Genomic DNA, 20,981 nt, shown 5'->3' with positions numbered 1-20,981 from the left:
AGAAACAAGAGTAAGGCGGGTCTGGCAAGAGAGCACTTGGTACTGAGAAGTCCCAAAGTGGAAGTGGTTCTGGAGCTTATGGCTTCTCTAGGTTTCTGAGATGATAAAAAGTCTTGCTTATTCTTAGTGTTTTGAAGTTTAATCACTCCAGAGGATACAATGAGATGGGGCTACATCGGATCCTCTGAACAACAAAAGAGAAAATATGCAATTGGACTTTGCCAAAGCCAGGTAAGTAGTGTCAGGTAAATTTAAAATTGCAGTGTCCTCATTTTTTCTTTCACATTTCTCTTTATTGGTTATACCTCTGTTTCATATGCCTCTTTACTTTATCCATTAGGGAACTGGCCACTGAGGGCTCTATCCTTTTCCTTGTCCAGAGGATGGGAGGAACTCACTTTATAAGATCAGAAGTTTTTTACCCTCCAAATTTGATTTTGCATTTGATCCGTCCCTACTTGCCACATAAGGCAGAACCCTAGCCTTGACTAGGTGACACAGTTTCATTTCCTTGCATCCTGTGGCCACATAAGGGGCCTAGGTCATGTTTGTTAGGTGGAATATTTTTGGTGTCCTTCTCTACCATCATTTTTCCACCTCATTAAAAGAAGTTCAGCCCAAAATGTTTTTAAGCCCCAGAGTACTGTTCCTAATGAACTGCTGTACTGAGTGTACCCCACTACAGGGTTAATTTCCATACAGAGGAGCCTGCTGATTTAGATTCTTTGAAGCCTGAAATACACATGAAAAGTAATCAGTCCTGGACTCTCTGGCTTTTGGGATGTTAGGACTGTGGGGAGGAACCTGCTGTCTGACACCAAGGAAGTGCTGAGACTGTGACACTTGATAAAATACCAGGGGTGCCTGACAGTTCTATAGAGGGCCTTTTACCTGAAAGGATTAGTGATGGCCTCAGTCTGTGGCATCTCCACTCTTACTTTCTAAACGGGCTCTGTTTGGGGAGAACAGCCTGTCTGGAAAATTGAACATAACTTCTTTGCTGCATCTCATTCATATATTCAGGTGTTAAGTACAATACCATATTCTGCACACAAGGGATATAATACAACTCCACTGTCCCGAGCTTGTGGGAGTGCCTAGATCAGGTGCTCTGCCACCCATAAATTCCATCACTGAGGTACATGTGAGGATGAACCCATGAGTGCAAATATTTGAATGAACACCATCAGGATCTAAAGTTTTGCCAAAGTTAGTGGGAATGCTACCTTTGCGGGGCGGAAAGGTCACTGAAGCCAACGCAGAACAACAGGATCTGGAAAAGGGATTGGAGAAAAATGGTAGTTAAATGCCAGGCGATCTTAGTAATTTACATGTATTAATATTATTTAATTCTCGGAACAACCTTATGAATTTTCTGCCATTATTGTTTTATAAGTGAGGAAGCAGGCACAGAAAGGTGACGTAACTTGCCCCTGTTCACACACTGAAAACCTGGGATTTAAACTCAAAGCAAAGCAGAAACCTTGTTCTTTGGCCACTTATTAACGAACCTAGGCAGTAAGATGTTTGGGGTTCCTGTGAGATGGCTAACTTTCCGGCGGTTGAGAAGACGTCTGAGGAAAACTAGGTGAAAGCCATGAGAATCAACAAACGACAGTGACATAGGCAGATAAGTGCGGCAGGACTGCAGGATAAAATGATGCAGTAAGAGCTCCCTTACTCCTTGTGTGTCGGTCCTCATCTTCTCCTCCGTTCAGCTTTCTTAAACAGGGACGCGACAAGTTGAAGTGGGTTTTCGAGCTGTTCTCCCAGCCGTGATTTCAAAGGCGGGAGAAACCACCGATATGAAGCCGCCCTGAACTTCCTAGAGAGGAAATGGCGCGGTATGGTGACGTCACGCCGACGGGGCGTGTCGGAGGACACTTCCGGCAGCTCGGGAGTGCCGGGGACTCGAGGGCTGAAAAGTGCGGCGCCCAGCTGCCAGTGTTGCCCGGTGAGCAGTTTGGGCTGTTCGCGCTGCGCGGGCGTCCGACCCGGCGCCTCCCTCTGACCCCGGCCGCTAACCGTAGGCGTCTCCCATCGTGACGGTGGCTCGGACATGCTCGCCGTGAGGAGGGCGGGAGGAGGCCATTCAGAGCCCGGGCGGGAAGCCGGATTCTGGCTTCCATCTGTACGTACTTACGCGTGCCCACTGGAGGCAACTTCCGAGCTCTTACACTTAAAAAAAGAAAAAAAAAAAACCCTTAAGTAAATACGATGACTTGCTTTGCCAGTTCACCGCATTGTATGTGCGGAGTATTTGGAGTAACGAAATAGGTACTCCATGAAGACAGATTGAGTAGTGGCTTCACAGCAGTTAGCGCGTTCTGAATGCTTACGAACCGTCATTCTTCTAAATACTTCCCATATATTAACTATTTATTCATCCCCAGAACTCTGATGTATTGTTATCGTCATCTTCATTTAACAGTTGAAACAAGTGGAGCACATGCTGCACTTGTCTTCAAGTTTAGTGGAAAAGGTGTAATCAGTACTAGATTAGAAAGTATAGTAGAGACATACATAAAATTATTTGAGAATGTAGAGGAGGGAGCATCTCCGAAGAGGCAAATTTTCCACGAGAAGGAATTTTTGTGGTTATTTATTTGAAAATAAAAATTTTTTCAGTGTCAGATAAGAAGTGCTAGTGGATTTGAATTGAGTTTTACACTGGTAACCAGGTACTTGTCTTTTAATAGGTTGTTCTATTAGGGCTTTAAAACCCTTTCCTTTAGGAGAGGTTCCAACAGACTTCCCTGACTATTGGGAAGAGAGGCGTTTCTGTTTCCACAGATTTCTGCACCTGCAATTGTGGGAGGATTATGGGAAAGGAAGTTTTCCTGCTGTTGAGTCAGGCCACTTGTGTGTTTGTGTGTGTGTATGTGGTGGTGGGTGGCACTTTGGATTGAACCCCAGGGCACTCTACCACTGAGCTACATCCTCATCCTCAGCCCTTTTTATCTTGCTAAGTTGCTGAGGTTGACCTCCAACTATGGTCCTCCTCCTGCCTTAGCTACCCAAGTTGCTAGGGTTACAGGCATGTGCTACAGCACTGGGCTTATTCCAGCCACTCTTAAGAACTTGCCTCTTCATTGTTTGCTCAATGCGTGTTTTTCAAATAAATGAACAAGCAGCCTCAAAGATGGATTGGACGGCTTGGTTTTAGGTATTTTTCTCTTTTCCATTTTCTTTTTAGAATCCACAGAAATTTGGTACTATAAGCAACTTTGGATATTATCAATTTTTTAATTTCACAGATAAGAAAAAAATCACAAGAGAGACTGAGTGACTTGCATCAGGTCATTGAACAAGTCAGAGGCAGAAGTAAGACTAAAATCCAGACCTCTTAACCGTCAGTTCCATTCCCACTGCTCTCTACCGTATCCCCACCGTCTTTGACTTTTGAAGTTAGGTGCTTTTCCTTTGTGCTTGGGTAGCCTTTGTTCTCAAGTCTTATCTCCTGTGGAGGGATTTTTATCCAAGGATGCTTAAGTTCTTAGCACCTGCTGCCTTCCTGCATTCTTTGTGCTTCTTTCAAAAGTCTACTTGCTAGCCCAACTTTTATGATTGTGGTGCTCTCCTCAGATAACAATGAAGCAAACTGCACAGAAAACCCTAGAGAACAACTTAATTTATTATGTAGAAAGCATCAATTGCTATTTGCGTGTAGATAAATATATAGGAAAAGAACTGAAAGAATATACTCCAAATTTGATAATATCAGAGGAAGGGAATGGGTTTGTTTGGGGTAAAAGCTATAAAATGACTTTTATCTTGTACACATGTATTTTTTAAAATATTATTTTAGTTGTTAATGAGCCATTATTTTATTTATTTATATGCAGAGCTGAAAATCGAACTCAATGTCTCACATATGCTAGCCAAGTGCTCTACCACTGAGCCACAACCTCAGCCCAACATACGTATTTTTTAATTGATGCATAACATTGGGATTCATTGTGACATTCATATATGCACTTAATTTGGTTAGTTTCATTCCTAGTATTACTCTTTTTTTCTCCCCTCCCCTGATACTGTTTCTTTGCCCTTCCTTATATTTTCATGGATCCCCTTTCCCCCACTTTTTATTCCATAGCTTTTACATTTGAGAGAATACATATAACCCTTGAATTTCTGAATCTGGCTTATTTCATTCAATAAGATGCTCTTTGGTTCGATTTTCCTTCTTTATAGCTGAATAAAACTCCAGTGTGTATATATACCACATTTAAAAAATCTGTTCAGTCGGAGTTGGTTGCCTGCCCGCCCAGAATTGCCCAGGACGGGCCTTCCCTCGAGAGGACTTCGCTGGTCAGGGACTTCGGAAGGGCGCCTCCTGCACAGCGATCGGAAGACAGAACCAGTCTGGAGACATGACGCAGCCTGGTGCCCCCCACGCTGTCTTGTTGACGTCGTGATGTCCCGTCCCTGTCCACACCCGCTTCCCTTGTCTTCTTCCCTGGACACACAGCTGTCTCCTGCACTCTGTGGTGAGGACCCAGAGGGCAGGACCTGAGCCTGCTGTGTTGCTCTACTCATCCACTCCTACAAATGCTAAGTGAAATCCCAGTAAAACTCAGGATGCTGACACCAAGGCACAAATTTTGGTCAGTTAACAACAGCCCTGTTACACAGCAGCATGGTATGACAGCATACAACAATCTAGAATGACATGATCACATGCATCAAGACAGGGTTGTGCTGTTGCACAGCCTGGCTTCCACTCCTAAGCTCCAGAGATCCTCCCACCAGAACCTCCTGAGAAGCTGGGAGTAAAAATGTGTGCCATGCTGCCCAGGTGCAATCAGGACAAAGAAGTTAAAAGTCAGGGCTCCACTCCCACCCTCTCAAGTAGCGAATCCTTGTTGAGGGAGTAAAAGTGTCAATCGTGACAGACCAACCCTCCAGGTGACATTTATCTGGTAGGGGATAGAAACCATATTCGGATGTCCAGGAAGCCATGGGGTATAGAGGGGCAGAGCTGGAAGCTGCCTCGACCCCACCCAGTTCTTACCTCCCACCTCCCACAGCCCAAACCTGGGAGCCTGTGCACCTTTGCTTCAGTCTGGTTATCTGCACTGTGACCTCTAGCTGCCATGTCTCTTTAGGTACCAACTCTGTCTTTTCTGATCAGTGACACTACTGCCTTGCCTAAGCTGCCCTCTGGCTCTGTGGCTTAGAGACTCCCTATCTGGCCAGTGAGCTGTACTCTCTCTGGTCTGGCCTCTATAAGGGATCTAAATTTCTAAAGATATTTCTTATTTTTGCTTTAGAGGTGGACAGTAATTCTGGACCCTGTGAATCCATGTTGGGCAGAAGTGGCAAAAATCCACTTTGGCACTCATTCTTTTCTTCAAGGGTTTCACTGTTGTGTGGATCACAATGGAGAACTTATCAAGGTACAGGGACCTTGACTCACCAGAGCACAATTGAAGGTGAAAGGCGAAGACTCAGGTGTGGTGAGCCTGCCAGGGAGAAGGTGGGCAGAGCTTCCTTGGAATTCTCCTTCTCTTGGACCCCAGTGCTGAGTGAGGGGCTGCCACACAGCAGGACTGCAGCTTGATTCAGAGGGTCCCCTGTGGCAGGCGAGACCCAGGGCCCAGGGTTATGCCACACGCATCCAAGTTGGCGACTGGCAGAGAGCCAAAGGGCATGCTGAATGCACCTTGAGAAAAACAGGAAGCGTTTACCATTGGCTGTATGATAATTAGTTCAGCCACTTAGCACATGGACAGATATATCTTACATGTATGCTTGAGCTTGTGATCGCTTGACCTTTAATAGGATTAGATAGACATGTCTGATTACAATTGCTTATGCATGAGACTGCTTATATATTGAGGGTGTTATCCGAATAAAGCGGAAGCTGCTTCATGAAAAAAATAAAATAAAATAAAATAAAAAAATTAAAAAAAATAAAAAAAATAAAAAATCTGTTCATCTATTGTTAGATATCTAGGCTGATTCTGTAACTGCTGTAAACATGGGTGTATGTGTATCAGTATAGTATGCTAACTTTAACTCTTCCATAAATACTGGGTAGTAGTGTAGCTGGGTTATATGGTGGTTCCAAAAAATTCTAGTCTTTTGAGGAACTTCCATACTGATCTCCATAATGGTGTACTAATTTAAAGTCCCACCAACAGGGTGTAAGAGTTCCTTTTCCCCCTGCATCCTTCCTGGCATTTATTATTATTTGTATTCTTGATGATTGCCATTCTAATTGAGTGGATTGAGGGGCACCTTACCACTGAGCTGTATCCCCAGCCCATTTTGCTAAGTTGCTGAATCTGACCTTGAACTTGTGATCCTCCTGCCTCAGCTTCCTGAGACACTGGGATTACAGGTATTTGCCACCACACCTGGTCTTTTCATGCTATTCATTGTTTCCTTTGCTGTGCAGAAGCTTTTTAACTTAATGCCGTCCCATTTACTAATTCTTGGTATTATTTCCTTAGCAGAAGTACTAATGAGGAAGTTATTGTTCTCTGCACCTATATATTAGAGTGTTTCCCGATGTTTTCTTCTAGCCTTTACAAAGTTTCTGATCTAATTCCTAGGTCTTTTATCCATTTTGAGTTTTGTGCAGGGTGTGAGACAGGGTTCTAGTTTCATTCTTGTACATATGGATATCCAGTTTTCCCAGCACCATTTAATAAAAAGCTGTCTTTTCTCCATGTTTTTGGTGGCTTTGTCAAGGATCAGATGAGTGTAGCTGTGTGGGTTTGTCTCTGTCTTACATATATATATATATATATATATATATATATATATATATATATGTATACATTTTTTTTGTCTCTGGGTCTGTTTTTATACTAGTGTCATGCTATTTCAGTTATAAGAGCTTTGTAGTATAATTTGAAATTGGGTATTGTGATGCCTCCAACATTTTTGCTCAGAATTACTTTGACTATACTGGCTTTTTTTTTTTTTTTTTTTTTTTTCCCCCTTCCATATGAAGGAAACTGCAGGACCTATGGAGAGGACACCATGTGCACATGTTTGTGTGCACACACAATCACACCTCTTTCCCTGGAGAACAGTGCTGCTCTGATGACAACCATCTTAGAGAAGATACCTCCTAAGTATGAATTTGAGAGGTTTCACCTACATCTAAACCTATTTGGATAGAAACCCTTTCAATGTGTTACAGACAGCACGAGTTCCAGCCAGATTTCACACCGAATGAAAAACTGAAGGGTTAACATGCAGAAGAAATCTTCAAAATGTAGTGAGTGTGGAAAATTGTTTACTCAGAGATCTTCTCTTCTCCAGCATCAAAGGATTCACACAGGGGAGAAGCCCTATGTGTGTAGGGAATGTGGAATGTGTTTCCGCAAACAGTCAAATCTCACTCAACATCTGAGAATCCATACGGGAGAGAAGCCTTATAAATGTAATGTATGTGAAAAAGCTTTCCAAACAAAAGCAGTCCTAGTCCAGCATCTGAGAATTCATACTGGAGAGAAACCCTATAAATGCAATGAATGTGGAAAAGCTTTTTGTCAGAGCCCATCCCTTGTTAAACACCAGCGAACTCACACTGGAGAGAAACCATATAAATGCCTGGAATGTGGCAAAGCCTTCAGTCAGAGCGTATGCCTCGCTCGTCATCAGAGAAGCCATTCTGGAGACAAGCCTTACAAGTGTAATGAATGTGGGAAAGCTTTCAACCAGAGCACGTGCCTCATGCAGCATCAGAGAGTTCATTCGGGGGAGAAGCCCTACATGTGCACCAAGTGTGGAAAAGCCTTCACTCAGAACTCTTTTCTTGTCGAACATGAAAGAACTCACACTGGAGAGAAACTTTATAAGTGTAGTGAGTGTGAAAAAACTTTTCGCAAACAAGCACATCTCAGTGAGCATTACAGAATTCACACTGGAGAAAGACCTTACGAATGCACCGAATGTGGGAAATCCTTTCGGCACAGGTCAGCGCTTGTTCGACATCAGAGGCTTCATGCTGGAGAGTAAAACTTGGAATACAATGAACACGAAAAGATTTATATGGAAATGCCTTTTTTCTTTCTGAATTCCTGGGAGTTTAAGACTCAGTCAGCAGTTGCTGAGACTCTTTTGTATTTTGAACTAGAGGTGTTGTGTCCTAAAAGTTAAGAAAATATACCTCAGAGCAATTAGTGTGTGTGATGCCATCTCTGCCACTTAATGGATTGTGATCTTATCCTCTCCAAGCCTTAGTTTCCCCATCCTTACCCCCAAAAGAAAAATGGGGATGCTTCCTAGGGTTGTCTTAAGAATAAAATGAGTTGTAGATGAGAGTTAATGGCCATTAGTTATTATACAAATGTTCTAAAAATCTATAAAAATATCTAAGTATGCCTATTAAGAACTAGCAAATTGGCATTAGCTTTTTTTTTCCTTTTATGTATTTAAAAATTTTTTTTTTCAGTCCTGGGAATTGAACCCAGGGGTACTGTACCCACTGAGCTACATCCACAACCCTTTTAATTTTATTTATAAGAGCTTGCTAAATTGACAAGGCTGACCTTGAACTAGTGATCCTTCTGCCTCAGCTTCTGAGTCACTGGGATTATAAGCATATACCATAACACCTAGTTTGTTTATTTTTTTAAGACCATTTTTGTAATGGTCTGTGATTTCCTACTTAATCTACAGAAGTCTATTTAAACTATACTAGATTTAAGTATGCCATTTATAATTTAAGACCAGTTTGTCCATGAGTATTTAACTTGTTCAGAATCAAGCAGGTAATGGCAGAATTGAATCTCAAATCTAGATCTTTGTATTCCATGTGTAGTCCTGATTCTTATAGTACCAAACTGACATACAGGTAATTTTCCATCATTGAACTTTTTCAATAATATGTGAGAAGTCAAGTTTGTGAAAACCATTTTTTAAAAATATTAATTTTTTTCAATTTAATGCATACTCATTGAAATACATTTATAAAATTAGAAGTGTGGAAAAATTATGTGCTTTTACTCTTGAAATATAGTCATTTTAGAATATTGATTCCAGTCTTCTCTGTTTAGCTTTTTTTCTTCCCTTTTAAAAATAACAATGATAATTGTACTATATATCTTGTTACTTGGTTTAACATACATATTTAGCAATATTACCACAGACTTTATCAACTTCATTTTGATACTGCCCGCTAATTCACTGACCTGTTCACAATATATTGACCTGTTCCCCTGCTCTGATACTTACATTAACCATTTTTTCTTATAATTCAGTTAATCCATTTAGTGCAATGTCTGTCACTGAGTGTGTGCTCTTTTTAGCCATTAATAGTAATCTAAAAGTGAAACATTTTTGTATTTAACAATTTTCTTCATTTAAAAAATTTTTAGTTAGTTAATTGTTGGTACTGGGAATTGAATCTAGGATTTTGTTTGTTTTTTAACCCCTGAGTTATATCCCAGCCATTTTTATTTAATTTTAATTTTTTTACTTTCAGCTGAGACTAGTGTCAAAGTTGCAATCCTCCTGCCTCAGCCTCCCAAGCCACCCGGTTTAAAAAAAAAAAAAAACAAAACGGCTAGCTTGTCTTCCAAAGTGGCTGTACCATTTTGCATTCCCATTGATAATGAATCAGAGTTCCTCTTGCTCCACATCTTGTCAGCATGTAGTGGTGTGTTTTAGTATTCATTTTTTTTTTTTTTTTTTTTTTTTTTTTGTACAAGGAATTGAACCCAGGGGTACTTAACCTCTGAGCTACATCCCCAGCCCTTTTTTATTTAGAGATAGGGTCTTCCTAAATTGCTTAGGTCCTCGCTAATTCTGAGGCTGAATTTGAACTAGCAATCCTACCTCAGCCTCCAGAGCCACTGGGATTATAGGCATGTGCCACGGAGCCTGGCTAATCCTTTTGCTATTTCATTTACATCTTAAAGATTGTTCTTTATCAATAAAGATCTTCCCCCACCTCTGCCCAATGTCATGACCTGAATAGACCATTATTTGTTTAATTAGTTCCCTATTGATGGACACTTAACAGCTTCCTTTTATTTTATTTTTTTCTGTTCTACATAGTGCTGCATATATAACATGCTTGTCTCTAGGCACATGTGCATATTTGTAGGATAATTCCCAGAAGTGAAATTGTTGGTTAAAAGAAGTGCATGCCTTGGTATTTTATAGAAAATTATGACATGCCATAGAGAATAAATCCTTTAATCATCCCCCAACAATGTGCTGGGATTTCCCAGGCAGTAAATCTGAAACTAATTTTTGGAGGGCTGGGGAAGAGGCTAATTGGTAGAGCATTTGCCTGGCCTGTGTGAGGCCCTAGGTTTGATCCCTAGCATTGCATTATTTTTGGAGACCAGTGGAGATTCTTCAGTCTTTTCTTTTGGCAAGTAAACACATTGAATTAAACTATTATCTGTTTTATTAATAAATCCATAAAAGTATATTTTAGCTCCAGAGAAATGAGAATCTCAGAATAAGGGACTCCTTGAGGAGAGAGGAAAAGCTGGCATCTTTCACTTTTGCCCACAGACAAGCCCTGCAGTCTGTTGGCATCATGTGCTGCTGCCACCTCCTAGGATTCTGGCTTCTTCGGTACTGGCCCACCATCAATGTTAACTTCAGGAGGCTCTTCTCTATCCAATTCCAACTTGAAACTAGGATCTTGATCCTTTCTTTAATTACCGTGGACCAGCTAAATCTTAACTGTCACATTTGACAAGGTTTTATCAGTTTCAGGAACAAAATAATAAAAGGAAATACTGTACAATAACATGCCCAGTTCTCATGGAGTGTCCTGTGTAGTTGCTTCCCTGCCAAGCCTTTGGCTTGCCTACTTGCTTGCAGCATCTTTGCTCTTTAAAACTGAGAGTGCCCTAGGTGCCCTAGATAAGCAAGATGTGCCTTTAGTGAGCAGTTGAGCCAATGTTCCTACCTTAGGCCCTGTTTTGGGTGGCCTAATTGCCTTATTCTCCCCTGGGGTCCTCCTAAGACCCTCTTAAATAGATAGGATGTACAGAAACTTTTGTTCCTCCTCCCAGCAAATGGTTCTGTCAATATTTCCTGCCCTGGCAGAACTGAAAGGCCTCTATGAAGCCCAGAGATAGAAGGAATGTGGTGGGTATTACATGCCAGGACATGGCAGAAATGAAAGGGTGCTGCTTTCTGCCATGTGGCACTTTTACCTTCAGAGTCCTTTGAAGAGGAACTCTTAACAGACCTCAAACCCACCATCCTGGGCATAGACAGGAGTGCATTCCATGTCCGTTCTGAGTTTAGCTTTCTTCTCACACCAACATGTTGTGGCTTAGTGGCCCACAGAGGAAAGCCCTTGGGATTTGAAGGCACACTCTCACAGGAGAAAAGGACAGGCTGCTTATGAACTAGTTTGGGAGCCAATATGTGCTGTCACAGGGCCCTATGGACTTGAAGAAGCCAGGGTGGCAAGAGCAACCCCAGGTCATCCTTATCAGCTTCTGAGCCCCTTTATGTATGTAGCTCCAGGAATCGGAAGCTTCTGGATACATGGGGCAATCTGACTCCTACAGAGTGGAGCATAGCTGGTGCACAGGGATGCAACCCCAGGAAACTGGGCTGGGTAAAGTACACTGAGTGCGGAGAGACACTGGATTTGGAGATGAGTCAGGGAAGGGGCCAGGAATCGGGCAAGATGTGTTATGGGTCTGTCTGACCACAGAAGTACGACAGGTAGGATCCAAGGAATGACACCTGTGCAAGAGGGGAGGGTCAGTTCTGCCATTCTTGCCCAGGAATCTGAGAGTCTGAGGGACTGGTAAACTCATAGCTGTTAAATTTACATTGCTACATGTATCATTTGCAATAAAGGTTTCCTTAATATGATGTATTTTAAGATTTAGGCCTTTTCAACAGTTTTTCACATTTTTAAAATTTTTCATTTTATTTTTTATAGTAGTTCTAATAGTCTTACAGTGGTTCTCAAACTAGAGTGAATATCAAAATCACCTGTCAGACTTGTTGTAGAGCTTCTGATTTAGTAGGTAAAGCCCAAGAATCTGCATTTTTCAGGTTCCTAAGGGGGCTCTGATGCTGCTGGTCCAGGGTCCACTGGTCTATAAAAAGATTAAAGACAACATTCGCATTCATTCTAACTATATTTATTGTGCACCTAATATGCCAGGTATTGTTCTGGGTACTGAGGATACAGTGATGATTAGGACAAGTTCTTGCCTTCAAGATTCCCACCTCCAGGCACTAAGACATTAAAATGTACAGTAATTACACCAGTGTAGTTATGGTACAAGAATAGAGCAATAATACAAATTAGAGGAAAAACAAAAAAAACACCATGGCTTACATAACAAGTAAGTATGCATCAAAGAGAATACCGCACACTGCCTTCAGGACTAGTTGAATGATTTAGAGCGAGCCTATTTCAGGGCTCCCATTCCCACCCACATGCATCAACTGTGATGGTCTCTCCTCCCTGCTTGTGAGTAGTCCTTAGAAACTTAAACTGGAGGAGACAAATATGGCACCAGATTCATGACAAGATGCTCTGAAATTCCTAATTTCAGATGGATGTGGCTGGTGAAGATGGGGTTTTAAGCCCCCAGTTTTGGGTGACTTTTACTAATGAGAAAAATTATTAGGATTAAGCAGGTTCTTGAGGAATTACCTGGAAAGCTGTAGGCTCTACAGTGCTTCTCTTCCTTCCCTGTCCCAACACTTAGATGGCCTTTCAAATATGAGAAGCAGGCATGGGTCTACAATAATTGATTATTGGAGAGGAAAAAAAAAGTACAGCTGTTTTGATTCCAGGTGGGATAAAGTTCAAAACGTAAAAATTGAAAACAAAGAACAAGAGAATATAGGTGATTGTTTTTTGATACTGGGGACTGAACCCAGGGTGTTCTACCGTGGAGCTTTACCACCAGCCCTTTTACTTTTCATTTTGAGAAAGGGTCTTGTTAAGTTTCTGAGGCTGGTCTTGAACTTGTGGTCCTCCTGCCTTAGCTTCCTGAGTCACTGGGATTGTGCCTGGTGAGGTGATTCTGAGACAGAACAAAAGGTTCATGAATTACACAATCTACAAATTAATAAGAAAAACATGACTAAACTTATGGAAATGGACAAAAAGCTAATTCCAGAAATAACAAAGGGAAGTTAACATCTTAAAGTTTAGCATCACTGGTAGATCAAAGAAAATGCCAATTAAACTGAACCTATTAATACCATTTGAAAACATCAAGTTGACAAAAAAATAAATAAATAAAAAATAAAGCCTGGTGTCAACCCAAAGCTTGTGCACTATTATTGTGGATGAGGTCAAGTGACCTCTTATGGTTGGTAAATGAACAAAATGGTAAAAAAATTTTATTTAAAAAGCAGTTTGAAAGTAAACATCAATAGTTTTAAAAATATTCAAATACTTTTATCCCTTAATAAATATAAAGAAAATTTTTTAAAAAAAGCTTTCAGCAATTCATTGCAAAAAAATCATCAGAAATGTACTCATGTTTAACCAGTTATTTACTGTATTACTTAGGGACAGTATTTGACTGCAGAAACCTGACAAAGGCTTAAATCAGCACAGTGTTTACTCTTCTCATGTATCATGAAGTTCAGAGGCCAGCAGTCCAAGTCTGGTGCATATCATCAAGATCCAAGCTCCTTCAATTTTCCACTTTAATATTCAAAGAAAGTGGCTACCTTCCTTGTGCCAAAAAATTCCAGCTCTGGTACTCATAGCTTTTATGGCTGTCCTCCAAGCAGGATGAAGAGATAAGGGCAAAGGCTCGTATTTGTCAAGTCTATTCTTTTGTATCAAAACACCCAGCATCTTTATTAAGCAGGTTTCCACTTGCATCTCTTAACTTGCCAGAGCAGAGTCACATGGCCACCCTTAGCAGGAGCTGACGTTTTGTTTTGTTTGGTACCAGGGATTGAACCCAGCTACATATCCAATATCCAGATCTTTTTATTTTGAGAAGGTCCGCGCTAAGTTACTTAGGACCTCCCTAAGTTGCTGAGGCTGGTCTTGAACTTGCAATCTTCCTGTCTCAGACCTGAGTTGCTAGGTGTGAGCTCCTGGCACCCAGCTGAGGAAGTATTTTTAACTCGGTGCATTATCACCTCCCTCACTCAAAGTGTTCTGCTAATGAGGAAGATACAATAAGGGAAATCCATTTAATTATGAAATTCATTGTAGATATTAATTATCAGATTTATGAAATTTGATGACCTGGAAAAATGCTCACAATGTAATGTCAACAGACAGGAGGAGAGAAAACACATATAACACAATCTAAATTTTGTTTATAGAATATAATTTACATATATATATATATATATATATATATACATATAGCAAGTAACAATGTTAATGCCTATAAAGTTGGCATTTCCAGTCAAAGGAGTATTGATGGATAGACACAGATTTTGTTTTATTAAATTTTTTTCTGTATTTTATAAATTTCCTATAATGAACTTATAGTATAACAGGAAAAAATGTTATTTTAAAAGACATAGGAAAAAATATTTTTTAAAAAATACCTCATATACTTTCAAATAAGACTTAAGTCCAAAAGGCTTACACTTACTCATTTTCCTCTTCATTGTCAAAAGAAAGGAGGCTGGTGTTTTTGATTTGTTTCTGTGAGTTCTTTTTTACTGAGTCCTGCTTATTTACTTTGTCTTCATTTGTCATCTTCTTTTTTGAGCTTGCTGTTAAACCTGAATATTTTTCACTTGAGGGACGCTTGACTGGTTTTCGATACATGATTCTTCCATCAGCTGAAGCTGGTTCTTCATCTGAAGCAAAAACAAAGTTAAAGAATTTTTTTCTCATTATTTTGCCATTAGCAAAAGTCAAATGGCAAAAAACAATTTCATAATGTATTTGAGGATGATGTTGAGTAAATTCAGTATGGTCTTCTCTATTGCTTCTAGTTATATGCCCCACAAGACCAGCGTTCACTTGCAAATGCTGCACCTCTAGTCCATCAGGTTGTATTTTTAAGTATTTTGAAATGTGTTTAGAATACAGTATTTTCCCACAAAGCAATGTAATAGATGTTAGGAAATAATAAAAATATATAGCATATCACATTTCAGGCACTAATTATATAGACTTCATTGATTTGTAAATCTAACCACTTTTTTCTTTTTTTAATAGGGCTTTTACTTAAACTCACCCCTAATCCTCAAAACAACCCAATAAGTACACTTCTCTCCATTTGACTAAGGAGAATCTTGAGGCTCAGACATGAAATAACTGGCTCAAGATGTCATATCTGGTTAGGTGTCAAAGCCAAGACTTGAACCAAGGACCAGCTCCAGGGAGCTCCGGGTCCCGCTTGGCCACTTGGTTCCCTGCCGTCTCTACCTCTGCCGCCGCCGCCACCATGCTCTCGGTCCGCGTCCCGCTCGCCACCATCGCAGACCAGCAGCAGCTGCAGCTCTCGCCGCTGAAGGGGCTCAGACTGGCCGACAAGGAGAACACCCCCCCGGGCCCTCAGCGGGACCCGCGTCCTGGCCAGCAAGACCGCGCAGAGAATCTTCCAGGAGCCCATGGAGCCGAAAACTAAAGTACCTGCCCCCAGCGTGGAGGATGAACCACTACTAAGAGAGAACCCCCGCCGCTTTGTCATCTTTCCTATCGAATACCATGATATTTGGCAGATGTACAAGAAAGCTGAGGCTTCCTTTTGGACAGCCGAGGAAGTAGATCTTTCCAAGGACATTCAGCATTGGGAAGCCCTGAAGCCTGAGGAACGATATTTTATATCGCATGTTCTGGCTTTCTTTGCAGCAAGTGATGGCATAGTAAATGAAAATTTGGTGGAGCGATTTAGCCAAGAAGTTCAAATTACAGAAGCCCGCTGTTTCTATGGCTTCCAAATTGCCATGGAAAACATACATTCTGAAATGTATAGTCTCCTTATTGACACTTACATTAAAGATCCTAAAGAAAGGGAATTTCTCTTCAATGCTATTGAAACTCTGCCTTGTGTGAAGAAGAAAGCGGACTGGGCCTTGCGTTGGATTGGGGACAAAGAGGCTACCTACGGAGAACGGGTTGTAGCCTTTGCCGCTGTAGAAGGAATCTTTTTTTCTGGTTCTTTTGCGTCAATATTCTGGCTCAAGAAACGAGGACTGATGCCTGGCCTCACATTTTCCAATGAACTTATTAGCAGAGATGAGGGTTTACACTGTGACTTCGCCTGCCTGATGTTCAAACACCTGGTACACAAACCATCAGAGCAGAGGGTGAAAGAAATAATCATCAATGCTGTCAGGATAGAACAGGAGTTCCTTACAGAGGCCTTGCCTGTGAAGCTCATCGGGATGAATTGCACTTTGATGAAGCAATACATTGAATTCGTGGCAGACAGGCTCATGCTGGAGCTGGGTTTCAACAAGGTTTTCAGAGTAGAAAATCCATTTGACTTTATGGAGAATATTTCACTGGAAGGGAAGACTAACTTCTTTGAAAAAAGAGTAGGCGAGTATCAGAGGATGGGAGTGATGTCGAATCCAACAGAGAATTCTTTCACCTTGGATGCTGACTTCTAAATGAACGGAAGATGTGCTTTTATTTGGCTGGTTTTTTTTTTTTTTTTTTCTTTTCTTATTACCCCTAACCCTGCAAAAAAATCAGCTAAAATGCACCGGCCAGCTACACCATTGTCCACGTGTTTGTTAATGGCATCTAAAAACTGTGTAGCTACCTCAGATGATCCCAGCTTCAAAGTGAGGGAACCCTCAAGCAAGCCTGACCCAGTAGAATTAAGCATCAGTTACAACCATCAGGCATTTAAAAGAACAATATCACTGCTACAAAGCAGAATTAAGTATATTTAACTTGTTTGTAAATAAAACTGGCACTTTACATACAAAAAAAAAAAAAAAAAAAAAAAAAAAAAGGACCAGCTCCTTCAAACAAGCCACTCTATTACATAAAATAAAGCAATTTCATACTCCAGGCTCCTTAAATGGTTAGAGAAACCATATTACTTTCAGATATACCTGTTTTTGCAGCCTTTATTTCTGCTTTAATTTTCATGACTTCCTCTGCTGTCAGGTCTCCCTTTTTTAAAACCACCACTTGGGGCTTTTCATCTTCTTTGTCACTGTGATCAGCATCTTCATCGGGGAGCTGAGGCTGGATTCTCTAAGAGAAAACAAAATACAATATGTAGGTTGCTGACCTTCAGCCAAATACAAGTACTACCTCTGTGATCAAGTGTAATTATTAAAGTGAGAAGGGTAACTAACAACTAAATGAGGTAGGAAATAAATTTTCAAGTAACTATAAAGAGCCTAACTGTACCATACCACGGAACAGGTTTACCTGCCAGTCACCCTGGGATGCCTATCCAGTGGGATTCATTTCCAAATTGTAGGACCCCAGTTTGCAGTTACTTGTAACAGGGGCCTTCTGCTTTGGGTCATTCCATCATTCCTAGTCTAATCAGGGCAATGCTGAGCTACATCAGTTCTCTCTTTTTTTTGTACTGGGGATTGAACCCAGGGGCATTCAATCACTGAATTACAGTCCCATTCCTTTTTTGTATTTTATGTAAAGACAGAGTCTCACTCTAAGTCTTATAGTTGCTTAGGGCCTTGCTAAGTTGCTGAGGCTGGCTTTGAACTCATGCTCCTCCTGCCTCAGCCTCCCCAGCCACTGGGATTACAGGTGTGCACCCCTGTGCCCAGCTCATCAACACTTTTTACCTCTGTCTTCTCAGATTTAGAAAAAAAATAATCAAACACTATCAGAGTATAGAAAGCAGCAAGTAAGAAGTATTCTTTCTCCTACCTCTGCTCATTCCTTATCCCATGTAACAGCTTCAGTTTCCAAGTATATACAAATATGTAGGTATATAAAACATTTGCACATACTGCATATGACTTATTTTCTTTTTTATTTAAATTATGAAATTTCTCAAACATAACATGCAGAGAATAACATAACAGGAACCATGGTCTCATTATACACAAATACTAAATGGTAACATTTTGCCAGTTGATTGAGATTTCCAAAAAATGCCAGACACCATAAAAGCCCTCTCTCATTTTTTTAACTCAAAAATATCCTTACTTAATACTATGAGATATATAATTACCTGAGTTTATCAAATCACTGCCTTTGTATTTGATCATATATGGCCATTCCATGATTTATTTGCCCAGTATCCTATAAACATTTTTTTGGTTGTGTAGTTTTTTCCCACTATTAGAAAAACTTGTATACATTTTTGCTCACTTTTAGAAACTTACATGTAGACAAATTCCTGGAAGTGGAAGTGTTGGGTTAAAAGATAAGCACACCAAAAGTGTCTTCAACATATTATTCAAAGAGCTGATCATTCCGCTTCTCATTGAGATTTGTGTCCCTAATAGGGCAACAAAGCCATGCATGCCTTGGTCTCAGCTTATAACCACAGCTTTCTCCCATACCACTTGCTCCTGGCATCTAGACTGCAGAAGCAGTCTGCTCTGTTACCTCCTCTGTCTCTGAACAATCCCATGGCCCCTGACCAACTCCTATTCAAGCAGCCTTTAAGACTTACATCTTTGAGAAGGGCTTACTAATCCCACCTCTTCTTTCATACACTCTGCGTGGTTCATAGGAAGCAAGTACACACAGTGTTTTCAATGCTTTGTCTCCAGTAGGCAAGTTCTTTTGAGAGGGACTGTGTTTCATCTCTGTTATCTAGAGGCACAGGGCCTGGAAAAGGACTCAAGACATACTTGCTGATCTACTAATGAATGGCCAATAGATGAGTAATGCTAAACAATCTGAAATCCTGAGAAGTTATTCACGAGTACATTCAACCATTTAATATAGGTCTTAAGTGCCCAAGTCCCATTACTCAATAAGCTCATTCTCTTTAATGTTATTTATGGTAGTTCACTGATTATACATCAGGTGCTGCCTATTTTTCTCTAAAAGTTTCCAATAAGTGATCACAATCAAGTAATTAATAAGCATATTTAGCAAGGAAAGGCAAAAGTAAAATAAAATCATTTCTGATATTCATTAGGCTTGAGAATCATTAATTTTGATTCTCTTTTTTAGTTGAGTGACTAGAAAACTATAGAAACAGTGTAAGGAACAGTGGCAGCAACCACTAAAGACTGTTGAAAGTCACTTCTGAATTAACTCTCAAGAAGGTGAATAAGATGATTTATCTTAATTATTACAATGTCCCACAAAAGTAGTTTCTTTTTGTTAACAGTTATTAAACTGCTGATTGCCAAACTCATTTAAGAACTGTTTGGTAAAATTGTTACAATATTACTGGGTGCTGTGGCACATGCCTGTAATCCCAAGAGGCTGAGACAGGAGGATCCCAAGTTCAAAGCCAGCCTCAGCAATGGTGAGGTGGTAAGGAACTCAGTGAGACTCTGTCTCTAAAATAAAAATACAAAACAGGGCTGGGGAATAAAAACACAAAATAGGCTCAGTGGTCGAATTCAATCCCTGGTACCACCGCACAAAAAGATTGTTGCCATAGAGGTAACAATCAGAGTGATTGATCCCCATGACCAAAAACAAGAGATACATTTCTAGTGCTCATTGTCCAATCCATGTCCCTTTTCTCAACACTTACTCTCTGCATTACCATCATTTTTGGTCAGGGGGATCAATGACTCTCTGATTGTTACCTGTATGGTTCCTTGCTGCCCATCTCCACCAGTCCTTCCATCACTTCTACATATAAACCATAACTCACCAACTCCACACCTTCACTCAAGTAGTTCCTTCCATCTCTAACTGCTGACCTACCAGTGCTCAAGACTTAATCCAAATACCACTCCTCCATGAAGCCTTGCCTGAAACAGGCAGTCATTCAACCAATATAACTGCCATTCATTAATGCCAACACAGTGCTGGGAAAATAGAGGGATTAAGATACTGATTTACAGAGTTTGATTTAGTGAAGAAGATACAGAGGGGAGGAGCAAGTTGTTGCGATACAAAATGAGTGTTATAGACGAGATGGATAAAGTGACAAGTGGAAAAAAGGAAGAGTAACTGGGGAGTTTTGAAAGGCTTCAGAGAGGCGATGGGCTGTGCCCACAGAGATAAGGCAGGGCAGGAAGGTGTCAAAAAGAAAATGACACTTTAGCAATCCATCTCTTTGTCCTTTCAGAGCCTGGCACAGTGCTGAGTTTAGCGCATACTTAATGTACTGAATAATTTCATGTAAATCAATTTTATCTGCTCTATTAAGCTGCAAGTGACCTGTCTTAGTGCAAGTACTAGAGACACAGTGCTATATAAATTTGTTTTCCCACGCATCGTCTAAGCATAATGATGTTACTCTTGAAAGAGGGCAGGTTTGGTGTGAACTAGCTATACAGCAAAAGCCTAAGAGGGGTCAGCGGTTGATTCCTACTGACATCCCGTCCCATTGTATTTAAGGTTTTGCTTACTTTGTTTTTAAGAATATGCTTAGTTTACTGCAACAACAAAACAAATAGATTCAGGGCGTTCCTCAAAACACGTTCCAGACCCGAGTCTTAGGATATCAAGTCATTTGACCGAGGGTCTGTCCGCTTATCTGGAAAACAGGGACGGTGCTATCACTCAAGCTGCTCACAGGTTCTGCAATAAGCAGGCGAGAAGAGACAGGAAAGCGATCTTTCTTAAGCGAAGACCAGGAGCTTCACCTACGTCACGTCATTTTCAAGAAAGCAGCCGCGCTCTAAAAAAGACAGGTCCCTAGACGCCAGAGGTGGGAGAACCTATGGTGGGAGGACCACCAAATTGGGGTGAGGAGTCACCCTCCTGCAGGCGCCGGAAGTGGTGTACCCGGAGCGTTTCCGAGGTAACATAACTGCAGTGCTCACCTTGGTCTCTACGGTGGGCCCTTCCCTGTACCCGACTCGCTCCTTAAAGCGGGACAGGAACGCGGGCTCGGCGGGCCTAACGTACGACACTTGGTTCCGCTTGCTCATGGCCGATCCGGGTAAAACCCGTTCCCGGCCCCCTTGGCGGTGACCAGAAGTGACGGAACTCGCCGGTGACGTCA

The 20,981-nt window shown here is 41.0% G+C and overlaps 2 protein-coding genes and 1 pseudogene across 3 annotated transcripts; 2 read left to right on the top strand and 1 right to left on the bottom strand.

Moving 5' to 3' along the window:
* Positions 1 to 933: 933 nt before the first annotated feature.
* Positions 934 to 8,997, top strand: ZNF501 (zinc finger protein 501). Its single transcript, XM_079116365.1, has 2 exons — positions 934 to 1,954; positions 6,965 to 8,997. Exon 2 carries the CDS (start codon positions 7,210 to 7,212, stop codon positions 7,975 to 7,977), a length of 768 nt encoding a protein of 255 aa, XP_078972491.1. The 5' UTR covers positions 934 to 1,954; positions 6,965 to 7,209; the 3' UTR covers positions 7,978 to 8,997.
* Positions 8,998 to 11,401: 2,404 nt separating this feature from the next.
* On the bottom strand, positions 11,402 to 20,966 carry KIAA1143. The gene is made up of 3 exons (XM_079115858.1): positions 20,800 to 20,966; positions 16,966 to 17,110; positions 11,402 to 14,748 (listed from the first exon to the last, which is right to left on the bottom strand). The coding sequence occupies exons 1-3, from the start codon at positions 20,905 to 20,907 to the stop codon at positions 14,534 to 14,536; spliced, it is 468 nt and encodes a 155-aa protein (XP_078971984.1). The 5' UTR covers positions 20,908 to 20,966; the 3' UTR covers positions 11,402 to 14,533.
* On the top strand, positions 15,297 to 16,823 carry LOC306646963 (ribonucleoside-diphosphate reductase subunit M2-like; annotated as a pseudogene). The gene has a single exon. The product of its transcript is annotated as a ribonucleoside-diphosphate reductase subunit M2-like (transcript).
* Positions 20,967 to 20,981: the final 15 nt, after the last annotated feature.

This window comes from Sciurus vulgaris (assembly GCF_902686455.1).
Source record: "Sciurus vulgaris genome assembly, chromosome: 16".
Classification (NCBI taxonomy): domain Eukaryota; kingdom Metazoa; phylum Chordata; class Mammalia; order Rodentia; family Sciuridae; genus Sciurus; species Sciurus vulgaris.
The sequence above is the reverse complement of the archived record's forward strand: the minus strand, read 5'-3'. Positions and strand labels throughout refer to the sequence as shown.

What these genes read in the sequence shown, in the direction of transcription:
- ZNF501 (XM_079116365.1), top strand. Translation starts at nt 7,210, where the DNA reads ATGCAGAAGAAATCTTCAAAATGTAGTGAGTGTGGAAAATTGTTTACT.
- KIAA1143 (XM_079115858.1), bottom strand. Translation starts at nt 20,907, where the DNA reads ATGAGCAAGCGGAACCAAGTGTCGTACGTTAGGCCCGCCGAGCCCGCG. An exon ending in GGCCCACCGTAGAGACCAAG is followed by an intron (nt 17,111 to 20,799) that starts GTGAGCACTGCA and finishes GTTTTCTCTTAG; the next exon opens with AGAATCCAGCCTCAGCTCCC. An exon ending in AATAAAGGCTGCAAAAACAG is followed by an intron (nt 14,749 to 16,965) that starts GTATATCTGAAA and finishes TTTTTGCTTCAG; the next exon opens with ATGAAGAACCAGCTTCAGCT.